The following is a 21,910-nucleotide window of genomic DNA, read 5'->3' on the forward strand; positions in this document are numbered from 1 at the left end:
GGACAGTGCCAGTGGCCTGAGAAGAAATAGAAGGGTGGTGAAAGACTCTCAGGTTCCCTTGTTTTCACCAGGGGTTATGTGGTTATTCTGCCCAATGGCTCTGGTGAGCTGGTGGGCAATGCAGGAGGTTGTGGGGGTTTGTGCAATGGTTCCTCACTGCTGCTCTTTGCTTTCTGGATCTCCCTGCTGCACACTGCTTCCTCAGGGTTTCCTGTGGGCCTGTTTCTTTGAGTCTCTGCTCTGAGACGTGTCCCTTAGCGGCTGGAGTTCAAAGAAAGATGGAAAACCTGCCCTCTGGCAATGCTCCTTCCTGGAATTACATGATTGCAATAATCTTCAAAAATACTCAGAACCACCATGCGGACCCTCCAATTGCTGCATGGCCGTGTGCTGAGATCTGGAGGACCTGCTCTCCCCAGTGCACTCTGCCCATCCTTGGAGCCCTTCTCATGCAGTACCTCATAGGTTTCCCGCAGCCCTGCCCCATTTCTTCTGCAGTGTGACCAGACTGTACAGCTCTATGCAAGATCTCGGTAGGGGAGTAGACCAGCAAGCGGAAGTGAGTAACAGGCTCCGTGAGGAGAAGAGCTGGCCTTAGGGAAAGCTATTTCATGATTCCAACATCAACCTGTGAGTCCCCTTAGCCTTGCACATCTGTGTAACTGCTGGGCTGTGCAGGAAATTCTTTCGGGGTAGAGGGTGTATAGGTGGGCTGCCCTTACTACCCTTGGCCTTGCGTTCAGGCCGTGTGCCCTCATTCAGGGGACAAGTGTGAGGACAAGGATGAGAAGGCCGGATGTTGCTCTGAAGGCTTTTTCTCACACCATCTTTGCTCCTGCATCCTTGGGGGCCACCTTCTGACTGAGCTTCTTTTCCCACCACAGGGCTATCCAGAGCAGGAGGAATTCCCTTCTGCACAGGCTTGTGAGCTGCTGACCTCTCAGAGCCTCCAGCAGCACTGGGGAGCACTCTCTAAGGGAAAGCAATGGTCAGTCTCCTTGTTGCAGGACGTGTTCTGATGCCAAGAGATTCCATGTGAGCAGAGATGCTGGAATACAGGGCCTGATACCCACTGGCTGTGGAGGAGATGAGTATATCTTCCTCAGCTCCAAGGGACAGTGATTGGAAGGGACCCATTACCCCATGTCCCACCCTCCCCTTCCTCTTCTGCTTGTGCCCGCACCTTATCCCCCACCACCCGAGACAATGCCTTTCTTCCTTGGCATACAAGGCAATGTTGACCATGAAAATGATTACACGAAAGCAGACGTAAGTATGAGAAATCTTTAATGACTCTGAGGTGGAAAGAAGTACACTTGTAGAGGAGGTGGCCAGAGCAGGGAGAGGACCAGCAGATGACAGAAGTCTGCTGCCATTGCCCACAGTTGAGACCCCACAGGCCTGTCCCACAGAGGGTGAGGGGCCAGCAGATGCCCCACGGCGGCTTTGCACGTCTTATGGCCTAGAAGAACAAAAAATACCAGAAGAAATGGGAGAGAGAATAAGGCACGGAAGTTAGACTTTGGCCAGATTTTCAGTGAAACCCAGCAGCTCTCCTTTGGAAGGGCAGCAATGGATGCTCAGCCTCCCTAAAATCAATGGCCAGGAGCTTTGTCTTCAATCCAGCATCAGGTTCCTGGGGGCCCTTGTCAGGGCTGTCACCAGCGCATTTAGCAGGGGGGACACCTTCTGCCATAGTAGCGGCTGGAAATGTCAGAGAGGTCACAGAACCCAGAGTTGATGGGCACTCCATCACAGCTGAGGATGCTGCCAACGGCAGCGGAGGTGGAGGATCCCACAACGGTGTTCTGCGGGAAGGAGCTGAGGATGGGGCCGGGCAGGGTCACCACCACGGGGGAGGGCTCGATGACGACAGTGGAGTTCTGGCACTGCCTGACACAGGGCTCATTGCAGCTGTTGGCCAGTGGGGTCGGGCCACAGGGCCGGCAGGGCTGGCACTGGTCATAGCAGGACATGTCTCTGGGCTGCAGGAGCACCTGTGAGAGAGGGCAGAGAGGCAGTAGAGCACATACATATTTGAGGAACAGTCTGCCAGGAGTCTGTCACTCCACCACAAGCGTGTCGAAGGCATCTGCTGAGCCAGGAGCTAGAAACTGTGCAGTGAGGCAAAAGGGTTACCAGACACAGTACTGTGAGGATCACCCCGGCCCAACCAGGCTGCTGCCAATCTTTTCAGTGAAGGGCAACCTCAGCCAAGTGCCAAGTCCTCTTTCAAGATAATGCAAAGTGTCTCCAAGCCCAAGGAGGCTGCTGCCTATCTCTTAAGAGAACAGCTCCCTCAACCAAGTCCCAGACACTCTCTGACTCAGACCTTCATCCTTCTTCCCCTTCTCATGGAGAGCAGCACCACAGCCCACTATAGGAGGGAGGAGTACACACCTGCATGAGCAGAAAACAACGCAGGGAAAGGGCTTCAGACTCACCTGGTTCCCAAGGAGAAGGAGGAGAGAGAAGTGGATGGGAGAACAAGGAGTTGGGCTGGCTTTTATGGTGGCCCTGACCTGCCCTGGGCCGAGAGGTAGCTTCTACCGAAGTGGCATTGTCTAAGCTGCTCATGATGAACAGAAAACATCCCAGCTAATGACATGGGCTGGGTAGCTGTTTTCTCAATGCCGCCTTCTCATTTCCTAGCTTATGCTGTCCGCCTTCCCTCACGGAGTCTTCTTCTGAGTGCTGGGATTGTGAGACCCCATGATTTCTGGGGCAGGAATGTGTCAGTGCCTGCTGCAGCCTCAGCTCAAGTGCCGAATGGGTGCAGTGCAGGCAAGTGATGTTGGCCTGGGGCACACTGGTGGGGTGGTCTGTGGCTGCATTGACAGGAATGAGCCAAACTACTCCCAACTCTGCAATCCTTGGTCGGTCTCCCAAGAACGTACCTTGTCTTTCCCTCCCATCTCACTCCAGTGGTCACTTGTAGGGTGCAGGTGGGCTGCACTGCTGGGTTTCATAGACTCTTCAAATCTTTTAAGCAGGAAACTAAGCAGCCCTCCCCAAGCTATGGGTATTAAAGAGCTGTAAAATTATTTCCCCCATTATTTCAATGCTGATGAAAATCAAAGTTATGCGGGTCCTCTACCAGCACCGGGATATAGCTCTGCCCTGGTGAGGCCACATCTGGAGGAGGAATTTCTTTACTTTGAGGGTGACAGAGCACTGGAACAGGCTGCCCAGAGAGGTGGTGGAGTCTCCGTCTCTGGAGACATTGAAAACCCATCTGGATGCGTTCCTGTGCAACCTGCTCTAGGTGAATCTGCTCTGACAGAGGGGTTGGACTAGGTAATTTCCAGAGGTCCTTTCCAACCCCCATCATTCTATGATTCTGTGATGACCTCCCTTGACCTGCTGACCACACCCTTCTTAATGTACCCAGGAGACCACTGTCCCTCTTGGCCACAAGGACACATTGCTGCCTCACAGTCAACTTGCTGTCCACCAGGACTCCCAGGTCTCTCTCTACAGAGCCACTTTCCAGCAGATCAGACCCTATCGTGTTATTCCTCCCTTGGTGTAGGACCCTACACTTGCCCTTGTTGAACTTTATTAGGTTCCTCTCCACCCAAGTCTCCAGCCGGTCCATGTCTTGCTGTATGGCACCACAGCCTTCTGCTGTGTCAGCCAGTCCTCCCAGTTTTGTATCATCACCAAACTTGCTGAGGGTACACTCTGTCCCCTTACCCAGGTTGCTGATGGATGCATTGAACAAGACTGGGCCCAGCACTGACCCCTGAAGAACACCCACTGGTTACAGGCCTCCAACTGGACTCTATGCCACTGTTCCTGGTCTCAAGGACATAGGATTCCTCAAGACTGGTCTTGGCTTGTAAAGACTGAGGCAAAGAAGGCATTCCGCACCTCAGCCTTTCCATGTCCTGTGTTGCCAGGCTGCACAGCATCGGAGAAGGCCCACTCATTCAGCAGGGGGACTACAGTTCCTCTAGCCTTCCTTTTGTCACCTGTGTCCTTAGAGAATCCCTTCTTGTTGCCTTTGACAGCTGTTGCCAGAGTCAGTTCCACTTGGCCTTTGCCTTTCCTAACCTCATCCCTGCATGCTTGGACAGTGTCCCTGGAGTCCTCCCCAGTTTCCTCTGCTCACTTCCTTCTTGTGTTTTAGTTTGGCCAGGAGCTCCTTGTTCATCCATGCAGGCCTCCTGGCATGCTTTCCTGACTTTCTGCTCATTGGGATGGCCTGCTCTTGAGCTTGGAGGAAGTGGTCCAGATGTCTTAAGCCTCTGTTGCCTCCAGGGCTATACCCCACAGGAATTTTCCAAGCAGGTCTTTAAAGGCACCAAAGCCTGCTGTCCTAAAGGCCCAGGTTATGAGCTTGCTATTTACCCTCCTCAGTCCCCTTGGGATCATGAACTCCACCATTTCACGGTCACTGCAACCCAGGCTGCCTTTGATCTTCACATCCACAACAAGCTCTTCCTTCTTGATACCTATGAGGTCCAGCAGAACACCTGTCCTCATGGGATCCTCTATCACTTGGGGGATGAAGTTGTCATCCATGCACTTGAGGAAACGTGCTTATGTCCTGCTGTGCTGCTCCTCCAGCAGATATTGGGGTGGTTGAATTTTCCCATGAAGGCCAGTGAATATCAGACTGCTCCTGCCTGCCTGTAGAGGGTCTCCTCTGCTGGTTCTTCTTGGTCAGGTGTCCTATAGGAGACACCCACTACAGTATGTTCTTTATCTGTCTTCTCTTTAATGCTTACCCACAAGCTCTTGGTTGGCATATCACCCATCCTCAGGCAGAGCTCCATGCACTCCAGCTGCTCTCTCACAGAAAGAGAAAGTCCCCCTCCTTGCCTTTTCAGTCTGTCTTCTGAAAGAGCCTGTATCCCTCCACTGAAACATGCCAGTCATGGGAGCCATCCCACCCTGTCTCCATGATCCCAACATGATCGTAGCCGTGCAACTGCTCACTGATCTCTAACTCCTCACATTTATTCTCTTTAAGGGCAATGAACTGTTTTGTAGTTGTAAACCCGTAGGTGGGGCAGAAGCCTTCCGCTTGGTGCCAGAAGTCACCAGCATCCATCCTCCAATTGTCCTCTGCAAATCTGCTTTTAGGAGTCTACAAGCAGTATTCAGTTTTTAAGAACCATCTTTTAAAAGCACAGGAACAGGCAATTCCATTGTGTTTCATGTTAAGCAAGCAGGGCAGAAGACCTCATGGAACTCAAGAGGAAAAAGAAATTGTAAAAACTCTGGAAGGAAGGTCAGGCTTCGCAGGAAGGTTATAAAGGTGTGGTTCACATATGCAGGGAAAAGGCAGGAAAGGCCAAGGCTCAATGAGAGTTGAGAGTTGGCCCGTCTTGTGTCAGTCAACAAGAAAGGATTTTTAAGTACGTAGACAGCAAGAGGAGGTCTAAAGGAAACACTGAACAAATACCTGTTGAAGATGGTCACTTGACTGAAGTCCTGTTGAACTACTTAGATATCCTTCTATGATGAGGTCACCCACCTAGTGGATGAAGGGAAGGTGGTGGATGGAGTTTTTCTGAATTTTACTAAGGCTTTTAATAGAGTCCCTATCCTTCTGGAAAAGTTGGGAAGTCAAGTGAGTTCTGGAGAGTCAACTGTGGGATGAGCAGGAATATGGTGTGCTGGGAGAAAAACTGACTGAAAGGCAGGGCTCAAAGGGTTGTAGTGAATGGGGCTACATCTGGCTGATGACCAGTCAGCACTGGTGCTCCTCAGGGCTCAATTCTAGGGATGGTTCTGTTCAATATTTTGATCAGTGATCTGGATGTAGGAGTTGAGTGTGCCATGAGCAATTTTGCTGATGATACCAAACTGGGAGGTGTTGAGGCGTCTCTGGAGGGACAGGAGGCCTTGCAGAGGGATCTAGGTAAATCAGAGCATTGGGCAATCATTAATGGCATGAAATTTAACAAGTCCAAATGACAGATTCTGCATCTGGGATGGAGTAACACCAGACACAGGTATAAATTTGGAGAGGAGTGGCTGGAGCTGCCCTGCAGAAAGGGATCTGGGGGTGCTGGTTGTCAGCAGGCTCAAAAGGAGTCAGCAGTGTGCCCTGGAGGCCAGAGGGCAAACCACAGCCTGGGGTGCATTAACACAGTCCAACCAGCCGGTCAAGAGAGGGGATTATCCCACTGCATCAAGCACTGGGGTGGCCTCCCCTTGAGTACCGTGTGTATTTCGGGGCCCCACAAGTTAAGAAGGAAGTGAAGGTGCTTGAATGCATCCAGAGGAGGACAACAAAGCCTGTGAAAAGGCTGGAAGGAATGTCCCATGAAGAGTGGCTAAGAACTTTGGGCTTGTCTAGTTTGGAGAAAAGGAGTCTGAGAGGTGACGTCATGGCTCTCTATAGCTTCCTGAGGAGGGGAAGTGGAGAGGGAAGTGCTGATGTCTTCTCCCTGGGATCCAGTACCACGACACAGAGCAATGGTTCAAAGCTGCATCAGGAGAGGTTCAAAGTTGTCATTAACAAACAGTTCTTCACCAAGAGAGTGGTCATACACGGGGACAGGCTTCCTAAAGAGGGGGTTGATGCCTGTCAGTAGTTAAGAGGCATTTTTGGACAATGCCCTTTATAACATGCTTTAACTTTTTTAACTTGCAACTGCTTGACGACTGACGAATGCCCACTGCTTGCTGTTTGTTATGCCTGAGAATATTCTGTGGTCTTACAGTTGCTGGCAACTGCTGCCTAAGGAAGTGCTCTGGAAAGATCCTTTTAGCAAATTTGTGGAGGACGTAAGGTTTGCTCTTCTGCTCATTTACAGAGCTTTAGGTAAAGCAGGGATGGACTATTTGGGGGAAAAAGAAGCACCTAGTCCATGCAAATTAGCACGAGCAACTATGGGGGCTGTAATGACCTGGGAAAGACAGGAGGACTGACACAGTCCTCTCTTTGGATGCTGAAATGAGGGACATTCTCCAGACACCAGGTTTGCTGGCCTATGAGAAAGCTTAGGTGTATACAAACGCTCTGCAAAAGTACTTCTCCCACAAGAAGCAGAGCAATCAGAAAAGGGGGACAATAACTGCTGCTTTTCCAGAGAAAAACCAGACAGAGGTGGATAAGCCCCTGGAGACTCCTGAGGACTCCAGCCCTGTTGTTCAGGAAGTGCCTGATAATATGCATCCACGGTATTGGAAGAATGCGCAAGTGCTCCTAGGTGAACTAGGGCAGCACAAGCCTGTTTCTTCTTGGGAAAACCAGGGAAGTTTTGTGTACAAAAGAGATGTCAGTAAGGGGTCCCACCTGCATGATTTAGTCCAAGGTATCCTTCAGACTTGTGTCCCATCTGAGAAGACCTGAAGACTAGGATGTGTTTAGGAAAGCCATGGCTGCGGTGAATGTCCCCTCTGGCATCATGGATCATACAACAACCACGGTCTCTGGGAAAACTAAAAGTGACTGAAGATGTCCAAGAAGCATCCCAGACATCTTGTAATATGAGGGTGATACCTAAAACTCAGTGGCACATGCTCTAAAGTTTACTGTTGAAATAAAAATATTCATGATGCAGTAGTATCCGCAGGCCATGAGGGAGAGATGCTGCAGTTTCTTCCTCTGGAAAGCACTTTCTGTAGCATTGTGATTTTCAAAGGCAATGATGCTTTCAGGAAAGAGAGCACTCTTTGAGTGGGGGGTAACCACATGAGTCAAAAAACTCTGTGTGGTTCTGATGTGCCAAGAAAATTGCTAGCCAGTGCACTCCAGTCTGGTTACGAGGGTGTGTAGTCACCACCACGCTCACTGGTCTTGCGGGAACATGGGCCCTAGGGAGCTAGTTCCTCAGCTAAGCGCCCAGAAATGTTTTCCTGGTGTAGGGCTCTGCTAAGAAAAAACAAGAGAGTTGCTCCATCTCAGACTGCGATCTCATCCCTGTGTTACCACTGGACTCAGCACTGACTCCTACAGAAGAGGGAGAGGTGGGGAGAGGTGTCCCCAGTCCTAACCCCATGCAGGAATCACTCTGTCCTCTGCCCTGGTCCTGTGCTGCTGTTGGTGTGTGGCATTTGTGTGAGGGCAAACTCCCACAGCACATGGGCACAGAGTCTGCAGTTGTGGGATGCCCTTGGCCTGTGTGTGAGGAGCAGCAGTGCTGCATGGAGCACAAGGGTCACTTCAGCCCCAGGGTTCTGGGAATGCTGAAGGAGGTTGGTGCCAGGGGAAAGGCACCCCAGCGTGTAGCCTGTGTTTGGGCTGGTGCGTGCCCTATGCCGTTCAGAGACAGCTCATGGATCCTGCTGAGGGTTGAATGAAATCCCACTGTTGCTGCCATGTCTCCATGAAGCTGGAATATCTCCTCTCACACAGCACCTTTCTGGACTAGACTGGGGTTGTGGCACTTGTGGGGCTGCAGAGTTCCCGCACCTCAGGAAAGCTCTGCTTGAGGAAGACAAGGCAGCACAGAGCAGTGCTGCATCTTTGGGCACCAGTCACTGTCCTAGGCCTGCCTTCAGCCAAGGGGTGCTGGGTTCACTGGGACAGGGGACTCCAGTGAGTGGCCTACTGTAGCTGATACCAATAGTAACTTGTGAACACCTCAGCCCTACATATCTGGGCAACAGATGGGCCATGACAGATGCTGGAGAGTGATAGAATTGCATGGGGAAGCTGTCCCTGCTGCTCGTGCATGGCATACTGACCATGTCCCCTAGATCAGGTGATGGAGGGAAGCGGCAGGTGGAGTAGGCAATGTGGGCCATCCCCAAGGCTATTCACCCATTCCCAGTTCCTGCCATCCTTTGGGAACATGGTTTTCTGAGCCTCCTTGCCCAGCACAGCTCCACCCAAAGCAAGAGGAGCACTCTTCCCCAAGAGCTTGTGGGACTGCAGATTTCCCAGGCCTCCTACATGCCCACAGTTCCTCTCTCGAGGACAAGAGTTGTCAGGATTCCCTTTCACATCACACGGGCCATGGCAAAGGGGCTATTTCTGAGCCGAGCTGCAGCAAGGCAAGGACTGATGGCCGTTGGCTGTGGAGTAACCAGGGATGTCTTCTTCAGCTTCAAGAGGCAGTGCCTGAAAGAGGACTCGCTGCAGTGTGTCCCACCCTCCAATGCCTCTAGGAGTGATGAAAGGTTCCCCTGTGCCCCCACCTAATTCCTCCTGGAAAGCAATGGTTTTCTCCTTCCACAGTCAGTGTGCAGATGGAAAGACCATATAAAGGGCACAGGCAGGGTTGCAGTAGTTGTTTAATGAGTCTAAAGAATGAGAATGAGTCTAAAGAATGTGATCATTCCAAGTGGAGGCCCCCAGCGTGGGGAGCAGAAGGAGCAGACAAGAATGTGTTCCCCATTTCCTGTGGCAGAGTTCCCACAGGGCATCTGTTGACCTGCCCATCAAAGGGAGACAGGCTAGCAGGTTCCTCCAGGCCGGTTTCTGAGGTCTTCACAACAAGGCTTTAAGGGAAGCACAAGACATCAAAGAAAAGATAGAAAAAGGGTGAGAGGAAGACCGGAAAGGTAAATATTGTCTGTGTTTTCAGAGACACCAGGTTGGCGTCTTCACATCTGTACTTGCAGGGAGAGTCAGAGATGGTCAGCTGCTTTTAAAAAAAATGGCATGAAGTCTGATCCTCTGTTCAGCACCATGTTCTGAGTTCCAAGGGGTCCTTACGGGGAGCCGTTGTCAGCATGTTTAGCAGGGGGGGCATCTGCTGCCACAGTAGCGGCTGGAAATGCAGGAAAGGTCACAGCAGCCAGAGTTGATGGGCACTCCATCACAGCTGAGGATGCTGCCAACAGCAGCGGAGGTGGAGGATCCCACAACGGTGTTCTGTGGGAAGGAGCTGAGGATGGGGCCAGGCAGGGTGACCACCACGGGGGAGGGCTCAATGACGACGGTGGAGTTCTGGCACTGCCTGACACAGGGCTCATTGCAGCTGTTGGCCAGTGGGGTGGGGCCACAGGGCCGGCAGGGTTGGCACGGCTGGCACTGGTCGTAGCAGGACATGTCTTGGGTTCAGAGGTGCGCCTGCGAGACAACCAAGTGAGGAAGCAAAACAACGGGTTGTATGAGGAACAGCCTGTCACAGCACCATGAGAGAGAGAAAGAACATGCAGGGCTGGGAGACGGAGGCTGTGCCAAGAATGTGAGGACTTCTTGGCCTCATTCTGACAGGGCCCAAAAAAAGCCACCAGCTCCTACACAGCTACTGCCTGGACCCTGAGTCCAGAAGCCACCTCAGCAGAGTCCCAGCCTCCCTCCATGTCTAACCTTCTCCCTGCTTCCCCCTCCCATGACAAGCAGCCCCATGAGCTGGCAGAGAACAAAGCTGGTATCAGCTGAGAGGTCAGCTGAAGTGAGACCCCCTTTTAGAGACAGTGGAAAAGAAGGTTCTTCAGACTCACCTGACTCCCAAGGAGAAGGAGGCAAGAGAAGTGGATGAGAGAGTGAGGAGCTGGGCTGGCTTTTATCATGCACCTTAACTGCCCCAGGCTGCCAGAGGCATCCCTTGCAGAGGTGATTCTTTGCTGACAAGCTCATCTTGAATGCAAAACATCCCGAGCAATGCTATGAGCTATGTTTTGGCTTCCTGGATTGCTGTCTTTCCATTTCCTGCTTTATGCCAGGCACATTCCCCATTGGAGGCATCTTTTACATGACAGGATGAGAGCCCCAAGCATTTCCGGTGCAATACACGTTGGCGTGGGCAGACGACTCACCTCACATGCTGGAAGAGTCCAGGAAGGGTCACTCAAGACACACTAAACAGATGCTTTGACAACACACACACACACACACACACATACTCACACACTAATCTAGACCTCCAGGCATCTAGAGTGAAATGAGGAGACTCAAGACACCCAATGAGAGGCTGCCTACACTGTCCAGGGCACAGGACATGGACCTGACAGAGTCATCTTCTGCAAATCCTGTTTGAAAGAGTTCATTGTAGCTGAGGGAAGACTGATGTGCACTCAGGGAGAGCCAGAGATGCAGCTGAGGAGAGTGACATACCCAGCTTGATGCCATTCACCCACACAAAAGCCCTTTCCCTGCTACCCATCTGCGCCTGAGTACCAGGGACATGGATATGGGGTTTAGCCGTGGGATAGAGGTGTTTGTAGGCTCTGGTGGAAGAGCCTGTGGGTTCACTTCTGACCGTGTGATGAAGCAAGCCATGTGCAGGTGACCAGGTAGACAGGCCCTGCTGTGAGCTTATGCTAGCTGAGGAGTTCAGAGGCAACCATTGGTCATTTGCAGGATCGGTGTCTCCAGAAAGATGATTCATTCCATTTCCTGTGGACATCTGCTTAGGATGGGACAAGTCCCCTGTGTGAGCTGATGTCTCTCTACTGACTGTGGGAAGAGTCTGTTGGAGTGGGTCCAAAGAAAGGCTCCAAAATGATCCGAGGGTTGGAACACCTCTCCTGTGAAGAAAGGCTGAGAGAGGTGGGGTTGTTTAGCCTGGAGAGGAGGAGGCTCTGGGGAGACCTTCTTGTGGTTTTGCAATTTTTGAAAGTGGCTTATAAGAAAGAAGGAGAAAGATATTTTACCAGGACCTGTAGTGAAAGGCCAAGGGTCAATAGCTTAAAACTGAAAGAGGGTAGATTTAGATTGGACTAAGGAAGAAATTATTCTATGATGAGGGTGGTGAGAAACTATAAAAGATTGACTGGAGACGTTATGAAAGCCCCATCATTGGAGGTGTTCAAGGTGAGGTTTGGTGCAGGCTCTGAGCAATGTGATCTAGTGAGAGATGCTGCTGGCCATGACAAGGGATATTGAACTAGATGGTCTTTCAAGGTGCCTTCCCATGGGTGCAAATGCATACATGAGCAGAGCAAGAGGAACATGTACGTGAGCATGAACCTGCACACACACCGCTGAGAACTAGGGCAACCAATGCCAGCTCACAGCCTCTTGGGATGACTTCAGGCAAATCCTTCAGACCCCACAGTCAAGGCAATGAATCAGGCACCATCAGCTTTAGTGAGTTCAAGAGCTTGACGCTGGTTCAGTCAATTGTTTTCTCACTAGAAAAGAGAGAGAAAGCACAGTGGAGTCGAAGCTGCCATGACCTTTCCAGATATTGAGCTTCTCCATGTCCCAACTCTGTGCGTCAGGCATAACAAAAAATCTAGAGAACATCCATATTGCTGCAGCTACAAAGAATCTCCACATTACAATTGAAAAAAACTCCTCCAGCCTTAGATGGTCCCGGGTGTCCTAAGTGATCTCTTTAAGGGCGATGTTGGGGTGTGGGACTTGGCCCAGCACTGTAAAGGGTACAGTGCCTCAGTGGTGAGCCTGGGACAAGCCCGACTCCCCACAGGCTGCAAAAACTGAGGCTGGAGCACCAGAAATGACATGGACTGATCCCACAAATAAAGTCACTCAGCATCTTCAAAGCATTCCTTAAAATGCTATTTACTAGCACTAAGACTAGAAAGAGAGGACCATGTGGATAACCTTAAATCCCGCCAGAGACTGGGAACTCCAAGATGGGAACTCCAACAACACCTGCTGTTCTGTCCAGTGACCATTTGGAGGTCACTTCCCATGATGGTGAAGACACACGGGCCCTAGCAACAGACCACAGCAGTGAAATGGGAAGCATAGGTTGAGGCAGCTCTGGCCCTGCCTTCTGTACAGCAGTCACAGGATGGTTCTCGCTCTGCACCTGTAGGAAGTGAGTATGAAGATGAAGCAGTGGAGGGTCTCATCACCAATACTGAAGGTAATCACGGCCATGTGATTAATCATGGCCAATCACGGCCAGCACAAGCCATGTCCAGGGCAGCTTGTGAATCAGCTAAGAAGTGGAGGATGTGCTTGGGCCTGCAGGAAGCCAAATGGGAGGTGAGTATTGCATGCAGAGAAGGAGACAGGGAACTGGCCAGCCATGTGCCTGCCGCCAGCCAGATGCACACAGCCTTATGCACGATGGCCTCATAGTGCAGTGGGTTGCAGAGAGTCAAGCAGTGGCCGTAGGACATGAGATCGTAGAGGAAGCATTGAGCACTTCCCAGGAGCCAGAAGTATAGCTGGGCCATGCAGCTGTGGAAGGAGATGTGTATGTCCCCTGGCCTGAGAAGTCATCCAGCACCTTTGGAAGGAAGGCACCAGAGAAGAGAGACTGCAACTTTTGGTCTTCAGTCATTCTGAGCTACACTTCATCCACCATAATTCCCTCTCAGTGGAGGACATGGGTGGGAGGATTACCATCCTTGCACTTGTACAGTTTTTGCCAAGGCAACTGAATTTTCATGGTGGGAAATAAGATATGAGACTGTAGTGGCGGCCAAGAGGTAGTTCCACGGATCATAAGGGATGAGACGTACAGGCTAAAAAGTGCTCTGCTCCCAAGAAAGGCAGCCAATTCCTGAGTTGCACATTCTTTAGGGGGACCAATGAAGCAGTCAAGAGCTCTGCACCTGCCTTCAGCATTCATGGGAAGTGCTCCCAGTACCCTCATCCTTGCTGATCTTCCCGTTCTCCTGCACGGTCTCTATCACAGCAATTTGATCTCCTTCAGAAATCAACTGTCCCCACTTCCATGCTGACCACTCTCAGCTCCCACATGCTTAGCTCCAGTTTCGAGCCTTGATACCTTCAGCGGCATAGATAACTACCCTGCTGCTGCCTCCAGGCCATGGCCCCTAAATTAGGTGGTGAAGGGGAGAGGTCATGCCAAAGGCTGTTCCCTGCATGACCACTCCTGCTATTCTGCCAGCAAATCATCTTCCGGAGCCCCACACCCTTCACCCCACCACCCCAGAGCAGCTCCGTCCATAGCAAGAGGAACGCCCTTCCTCAAGAGCTCATGGGGCTGCTGAGTCCTCAGGACCTCCTGCCTTCTGGGCATTTGTGGGCAGAGATACCAGCAGGCCAAGGCCTGATGCTCACTGGCAGCAGAGCAGCCACAGATGTCTTCCTCAGCTCCAAGGGATGGTTCCCAAAAGAGGAGCCAATGTACGGTGTTTGAACCGCTCATTTGTCTGTGACTGGAACAGGGTTTCCTTGTGCTCTCAACCCCTTCCACCCCTTCTCCTTTGGCAGGACGGGATGTGTCCACAGAGGGAAGGACCACATGGAGGCCAAGCTTGAATGCAACAGAACTTTAATGAGTCAAAAGAGGGAAAGAAAGTCATTCCAAGTGGGGGGTGCCAGTTCATGAAGCCCCAGGGGCATCTGTGAATCTGCTGTCCTCGGCTGTGGAGAAGTTCCTGCATCATGTCTCTCTACCCGCCCCACAGAGGATGAGGAAGACAGATGGTTCCCACCAGATTGGTCTTGGGGGAACCTTGCTGCTAAGGGGATGTGAAGCAAACAAGGAAAAGGGAGAGAAAGGCAAAATCATTCAGCTATGCTGAAAGCAGCATTGAAAACATCAATCCTTTGCCCAGCACCATGTTGTGATTCCTCAGGGTGTCTCCTTGGGGTTTTCCCCACAGTCTTTAGCAGGGGAGGCACCTTCTGCCACTGTAGCGTCTGGAAATGCCAGAGAGGTCACAGCACCCAGAGTTGATGGGCACTCCATCACAGCTGAGGATGCTGCCAACAGCAGCAGAGGTGGAGGATCCCACAACGGTGTTCTGTGGGAAGGAGCTGAGGATGGGGCCAGGCAGGGTCACCACCACAGCAGGAGGCTCAATGACGACAGTGGAGTTCTGGCACTGCCTGACACAGGGCTCATTGCAGCTGTTGGCCAGAGGTGTTGGGCCACAGGGCCGGCAGGGCTGGCACTGGTCGTAGCAGGACATGTCTCAAGGGTGGAGGTGCACCTGGGAGAGAAGCAGGGAGGAAAGAAAGCACCAGAGTGGATGAGGAGCAGCCTGGTTAGCCCGTCAGAAAGGAGCCAAGGCCACTTCTGAGTGGGGAGCTGGTAGCTCGGCCAGGAGCCACATGGTATATATTGCACTACAAAGAGCAGCCTGGCCCAGGGAAGGCCTTTCCTTGGGTATAAATCAAAAGATCCTTCTGCCACATCCCAGCCTCTCGCTAAGCAGACCTTCTCCACTCTTCCCTCTATCATGACAAGAAGTTACAAAGCCCAGGACAGGACATAGCCAATATCAGCTGAGATGTCCATCAAGGAGAGATCTCATTCTGGAAGAGGTAAAGAGGCTCCAGACTCACCTGGTTCCCAAGGAGAAGGAGGCCAGAGAAGTGGATGAGAAAGCAGGGACTTGGGCTGGCTTTTATACCTGCCCTTCATTGCCGCAGCACCAGAGGCACCCTTTGCAGAGGTAACAATTTTTGCACACAGTCATCTTGAATGCAAACCATCACAGCTAATAATATGGGCTGTGCTTTGGTTTCCTGCACTGCTGCCTTTTCATTTCCAGAGCTGTGCCATGCCCATTCCCAAATGAAAGCTTCTTGTTAGTGCTGGAAGGAAAGACTCCAGGATTTCCAGGGCAGGAATGCAGCAGTGTGGGCAGAAGAGTCAGCTCAAGTGCTGGAGTGGTCCAGGGCAGGAAAGACACCTCAGCTTGGGTCACTCCGGTGGGGCTGTTTGGAGTGTTTTTCTCAGGAAGACAATTCAGCCATCCTCAGCTGGATGCGAATGGGCTCCCATGCATGAGGAGTCTTTCCCCCCCTTCTCTGCTCCCTCCAGTGGTCACTTGTTGTTGCCTCCCCAGGTATGTGCGTTGTGTTGCTAGGTTTTGAACCTGTCCTGACTACCATTGACCTCAGCAAAAAATTCTGGCTGCTTTGGAATGGTGCCCACTCCCTGGAGTCTGTGAGTACACAAACAATGGCATGGGCATGTCTGGGGCCTTGTGCTTCCCCAGGAAGTTCTAACTCTGTAACAACCCCATCTGTCCTTGGCAGACTCCACGCTCGCTTGTGTCCCTACTTGTCTTCTTGTCTTATGTGCACTTATGTGCAGCCGTGTTTCTGTGGATGAAAGTGGGAGCACAAATTTGTGGATGACTTGATGCTGTTGTGCATTAACGTGTGTGTGTGTGTATCCTTGTGCATTCCTCATCACAAGGGAATGTGCTGCTCATGGTGGGGACAGTCACAGGAGTGCCAAAGTGCAGCAGGTTCCCAAGGTCAGAAGGAGCCTTACCGCAGTGGAGTGGTGATGGCACCAGCCTGCTGAAGGTGTGTCCAGGGAAGAGGCACTGAAATGCAGCCCCTGCCTCCTGACGCCTCCTTCTCCTGCCCCTGCAGAGCTCACGCTCCACTCCTGCCCATTTCAGGCCCCAACAAGGTTGGTTTCACTCCAACCTTGATCCTTAGTTGAATTCAATGTGACAATACTGAGAGTGCCTCAGCATGGCTGGCAGTCCCCACTCCTTGCCACTCCAGGCCGGGACACAGCTGCTCTCCCCAGTGCTAGAGAGTTCAAAGGATGGGGACTGCATTCTGGGCAAAGTGAAAGGCTGAGGAATTCTGCCCACCATGTGCTGGCCATCCCTGTGTGGATCTGCTTCCAAAACACTGTGTACTGTGTCTGGGATGGGACACAGCCCTCCCTCATGCCCAAGCCAATGCCAAAAGTACTTGTGCTCTTCACGGCCCTAGTGCTGTGCCAGGCAGGGGCCAAGACCTTTTCCCAAACAGGTCCTGAATGAAAGAAACACAGAGTCTGATATCACTGCGCTGTGAGTGGAAGAACAGACTCTTAGGATTTCACAGGAGGAGCCAAAGAACTGATGAGAGCTTTGATGTTCATGCTCAGAATGTTCATGTCCCCTACTGCAATCTCTCAGACTGAGCACCCAGCAACTGTCCCTGGGAGGGAAGGGACATTGGATCCAAGGCCACACTGCCCCAAAGCCCACTGCTGTCCTGCAGGGGTTTCCAGAGACACCCTCATTCAAACAAGGGCTATGCACAGTACAGAAAGTTCCTGAGCCCATATCCCTGCCTGAAGGTTTGTCTGCCTGGACTCACATCCAGCTTGGAAATAAGGCAGCTGAGGGCTCCTCCACTTCCCTGTAGTGACCCCATAGAGATGAGTGCCAGGGAGCTCTTCCGAGGGAGCTCAGCCAGGGCTGGTTTCCCTCTCCATGGAGGTGCTTCCCAGCTGAGGAGCTGATGGCCAAGCTCATTGCTTTCTCAGGAGGTAACAGTCACTGTGGAGAAGGGAAAGGCAGGACATGAATGTACATAGAGTTTAGCAAGACCTTTGACAGCCTCTCTCCTACTTCCTTCAGAGCCAAATTGGGGATAAATGGGTTGGAGAATGATAAGGTGAGAAGAAAATTGGCTGGAGTGTTATGCAGAAAGAATTGTGAGCAGTGGTGCAAAGCCCAGCTGGCAGTCAGGTACTAGTGGGGTCTCTCAGGGATCAGCAGTAGGACCAACACTCTTTCTTGATTTCCTGAGCAACATGAGAGGTGGGAAGGAGAGCACTCCCACCAAGGCTTTGGGAAACACCAACAAGGGGGAAACAGGCACTACACTGAGCTGTGTATAGGTAAAGTGTTCTGAACAGCTTGAAGAACCACTTGCTCAGAGGAGACGGAGAAGACAGGCCTTGCCTCTGGAAGTGCCTAATGACAGGAGTAGAGGCAATGGACATCAGCTGGAACTGCTGGAGAGGAGAGGAGAGGAGAGGAGAGGAGAGGAGAGGAGAGGAGAGGAGAGGAGAGGAGAGGAGAGGAGAGGAGAGGAGAGGAGAGGAGAGGAGAGGAGAGGAGAGGAGAGGGCACATCCCGAGCAGAGAAGCGGGGGGCAGCATGGCGCCGGGCTGGTGGGGCTGGCCGCGCTGCTGCTGGGTGCCTGGGGCTGGCGGCGGTGGATGGGGCCGGGGCTGTGCCCCGCGTGTTCCCCGGGGAGCTCAGCGTCAACTCTTCCCTCTCCTCCTTCAGCCTCTCTTTCCCGCTCCTGTCTCTCTGCCATGTTTTGTGCCCCTTCCCAACCCTCCAAGTCCCCTCTTCTCCCTCTTTCTTCACCACCCCTATCAGTACGAGCCTCCTGGCACGTATGCCTAATTTTCACGTACCCTTTCCTTCCCCTGTGCATTCTGCAGTTCTTACTGCTCTCAATATAGCCCTCTCTCCTTACCTGTAAAACCTCTGCTCCCTCTCTGCCCTTTGTCCACCCACCCACCCATATTCTGATCCATCTCTCCATGTGTCTACCATCTCTTCCTAGTCCCCGAGACCCCTCTCCCATCTTTCCCTCTGCTTCCTTCATATCCATAACCACAAATTATCTTTTCTGCACTGTGTCATTATTCCATATATCCTCCGATCCCCCTGTGCTTTCAGCATTTATTCTTCTTCTCAATTCAACCCTTCATCCTTCACTGTAACACATTCAACTCTCCTGTCTCCTCTTCTTCTCCCCACCCATGCATCCACCCATCCATGCCTCCACCTGGCTTTCATTCGATCTCTGTATGCATCTATTACAGAGTCCCTTGCGGACTTGTCCCATTGCTCCACAAACCCACACAAGGATCACTCTTGATGACCACATGGTCCCCATTTGTTCCAGTCCAGCTCTATCCACATGCCACTCTTTCTGACGATTTCTCTGGCATAAGAGCCATCAGACCTGGGTGCTCTTTAGTGATCTTTTCCTTTTCATATCCTTTCTCTGTAGTGGCTGCGGGCAGAGCCCAGGTGCTGCAGGAGCCGTCGGCAGAGACCAGCAAGGGCACCACCATCAGCATCAACTGCTCACACCCCAACATTAAGGGAAACATGAACGTTCAGTGGTATCATCAGCTTCAAGACCAGGCACTGTGTCACATTGTGACAAGTGTCACCGGAGATAAACCAGTGTGGGACCTGCCGGAGCGGCTGTGGGTGTCGGCAGAGCGCCGCTCCAGCGCCCTGTGGCTCGCCCGGCCCCGGCGCGGGGACGCGGCGGTGTATTACTGCGCCCTGGGAGACACGGGGAGAGGAGCCGGGGCTGCGGCCAGGCAGGAACTGGCGTGGGCAGGGCCGGGCGTGTGTGTCGGGGCTGCAGGGACAGCCCCGGGCGGGCCCGCCACAGGGCGCTGCCGCTCCCAGCCAGGAGCAGCGCCTTTCTGCTCCGCACAGGGCGGTGGGCAGCAGGAATCCTCCTGCCCACGGGCAGCCGCACAGCCCTCGCTCCTGCCGCACGGACTGCCCACTGCTGACATGGAACATACAGGGCCTCTTCTCGGCCTTTTGACTTTCCCCACGAGGATGCCGAGGGAATCCTGAGCAGGTGCTTTCCTCTGCTCTGCAACCATGGGGACTCCAGGGCAGAGTTACCAATGCCAAACCTGCCTTAGAAAAGGACAACCAGAAAGGGTTTCACAGTTCATTCCCCTGTAAAAGCTCAGATATACAATGGAAAACTGAGTCCTCCAGCTACAGAATTTCACACTCCTGCCCAAATGTTCCTGCTAGCCTTACACAGTCATTGCATGGGGTCAAGAGTTGAAGCTCCCCAGCAGCAGGAGAAGGGCATGTCGAGGTCAGAGGCACCTTCAAACGCTCCCCACAGGGGCTCAGTGGTGAGACCACGAGGTTCTTTGACAGGATTCAGCACATTTGCAGTTGGTGCCCAGGAGACAGGGCAAACTGCTTGGCCTGGACACACTGAGCACAGCCTCAAGGCATGCCAGGTTCCTCCTGGAGGAGTGAGTCAGAACGGGATTTACTGAGTTGCCCTAAGGGGCTGGAGGGCTGAGGGGAGTGAGAGCTGGCAGGAGGCCTCTAGCCTCCAGCCAGTCCCCGGGGAACCCTGTGTGGCTCGAGCAGCTGACAGAGGTGGACAAACCCATGGGCAGAGGCTTCTGAGTCACACAGGGAAGGATCAGCCCTGCTCTCTGTCCCAACTGGACTTGATAACTGTGTTCCCAGGGATCTCCTGGCAGGTGACAAACAAGGCAGAGCAACAGGCATGGCCAGGCCAGCACATGCATCTGATACATGGTCACATGGGATTGGCCCCTCTTATTGCTGTCTCTGTCTTCCTGTGCTTGCTCCTGGCCAAATTGCCTTGATCCTTCCCTTTCCCTGTCTCTGCTGCTTCTCCGAAATATCCCATGTCTTCCACAAACTAGAAAAAAACTTTTCCACTTCACAGAATCATAGAATGTGTTGGGTTGGAAGGGATCTTTGAAGGTCATCTAGTCCAACCCCCCTGCAGGAAGCGGGGACATCTTCAACTAGATCAGGTTGCTCAGAGCCTCATCAAGCCTGGCCTTGAATGTCTCCAGGGATGGGGCCTCCACCACTGCTCTGGGCAACCAGTTCCAGTGTCTCACCACCCTCATTGTAAAGAACTTCTTCCTCATGTCAAATCTAAACCTACCCTGCTCTAGCTTAAAACCATTGCCCTTTGTCCTATTGCTACATGCCCTTGCAAAGAGTCTCTCCCCAGCTTTCTTGTAGGCCCCCTTCAGGTACTGGAAGGCCGCTATAAGGTCTCCCCGGAGCCTTCTCTTCTCCAGGCTGAAAAACCCCAAATCTCTCAACCTGTCTTCATAGGAGACGTGCTCCAGCCATCGGATCATCTTTGTGTCCCTCCTCTGGATCTGCTCCCACAGGTCCATGTCCTTCTTGTGCTGAGGGTTCCAGAGCTGGAAGTGGAATCCCATAAGGTGTTTGATCCCCCTGAAGGTGGAAACATCCCTGAGTTTATAAGATGATCCTCTCTTCTCACCCTTCTGGAGGGTGTCGTCTTCAGGCAAAGGGGCAGACCGTTATACCTGAAGGGATGGGCAGTAGATGTCTGTGAAGCAGAGGGCTGTGCTGGATGTCCTCCAGCCAGAGAGAGGTGTTTTGTCTGACTGTGGGTGGGATGGTTACAGCAGGTGCTGTTCCCAGAGACATTTCCCTTGAAGGGCTTCATCCATGGCCTAGGGAGAAGGGAGAGAATACTCCTGTAGCAAAAGAGACACAGATACTGTTCCTGGGTGTGTCTTGTCTGTTCCTGGTTCTACCTCTTTTCAGACACTACGGAGGAACAGGGACCACATGAGTGGCTACAAATGGGTCTTTCTTCAGGTGGTTGCAGGCCCCTGTCTCCAGCTGGGCACTGCATGGCAGGAGCAGGTCACCATGGACCCTGCTCCCATGCTGGGGCTGGTTGGGCTGGTTGTGACCTCCAGGAGGAGCAAAAAGCAGGAAAACAACCTGCAGCCTCCTAGACTAGAACTGGCCTTCTTCAGCGTTCAAAAGAGAAGCTTAAGAGAGACCTGTTCCTAAGACATGACTGGAGCATGAAAAGCCAGATGGAGCCAGACACTTCTTGAGCACAGTGACAGAGCGAAAGGCAATGGACATGATCTGGAACAGGGGAAATTCCTACTGAAAATTTGGAATTGTGGAGTTTTTTGATGATGAAGGCGCAGCATGGCTGTAGATAGATCCCACTAGGAATGGGTGTCTGCCTCCAGAGTCTTGACTAAAATACCATGAGCTGGAGATAGTACCAGAAGGTAAAAGGGGATAGAATGTGTGATGTTATGCCCCTTCAAATGCTGGGAACCCTGAGTTATGGAGCCTGAGGTGGAGATCGAGTTGGGACTTAGCGCATAGTGCAAATCCTGCCCATGCTGAGATTCATCTTAGGCATTGTCATCTCTGGAGTTTTCATGGCATTTCCTTAGAAATAAACCGCTCCCAATTTCTACTGTTCAGCAAAAGGGCATTTATATGAAAGCACAGTGCTTCACTCCTAGATCAAGACAAGGACGTGTTTGTGGCAGCGTTGCCAAGTTTGCCAAGTGATATATACAGCTCAGCACAGCACAGGTCTGGGCCTACTCAGGTCAGGTTAACTTAACGACAATGAGCAGTTAGTTCTTTCTGCCATGAGTGGTGCATGGGATCACTCTGGACTTCCTGTGGCATGGGGTGGGAGTAGGGGTCCCCACCTGCAGTACCCCCACCCCTTCACATGCCCTTTCAGCTGTGGATGCGGGGCTGCCCTATCCCCATCCCTCGCAGTGCAGCACTCCAATGGGTGCCCTATGTGCTCCCTGGGAGCGGGGGTGACCCATTCATC

The 21,910-nt window shown here is 52.3% G+C and overlaps 2 protein-coding genes across 2 annotated transcripts; both read right to left on the bottom strand.

Annotated features, from left to right (window-relative positions):
* Positions 1-1,670: 1,670 nt before the first annotated feature.
* On the bottom strand, positions 1,671-1,976 carry LOC134524414 (feather keratin Cos1-1/Cos1-3/Cos2-1-like). Its single transcript, XM_063354439.1, has one exon. The coding sequence runs from the start codon at positions 1,974-1,976 to the stop codon at positions 1,671-1,673; it is 306 nt and encodes a 101-aa protein (XP_063210509.1).
* A 7,667-nt stretch (positions 1,977-9,643) lies between these two features.
* On the bottom strand, positions 9,644-9,958 carry LOC134524413 (feather keratin Cos1-1/Cos1-3/Cos2-1-like). Its single transcript, XM_063354438.1, has one exon. It carries the CDS (start codon positions 9,956-9,958, stop codon positions 9,644-9,646), a length of 315 nt encoding a protein of 104 aa, XP_063210508.1.
* Positions 9,959-21,910: the final 11,952 nt, after the last annotated feature.

Source organism: Chroicocephalus ridibundus, chromosome 17, assembly GCF_963924245.1.
Source record: "Chroicocephalus ridibundus chromosome 17, bChrRid1.1, whole genome shotgun sequence".
Taxonomy (NCBI): domain Eukaryota; kingdom Metazoa; phylum Chordata; class Aves; order Charadriiformes; family Laridae; genus Chroicocephalus; species Chroicocephalus ridibundus.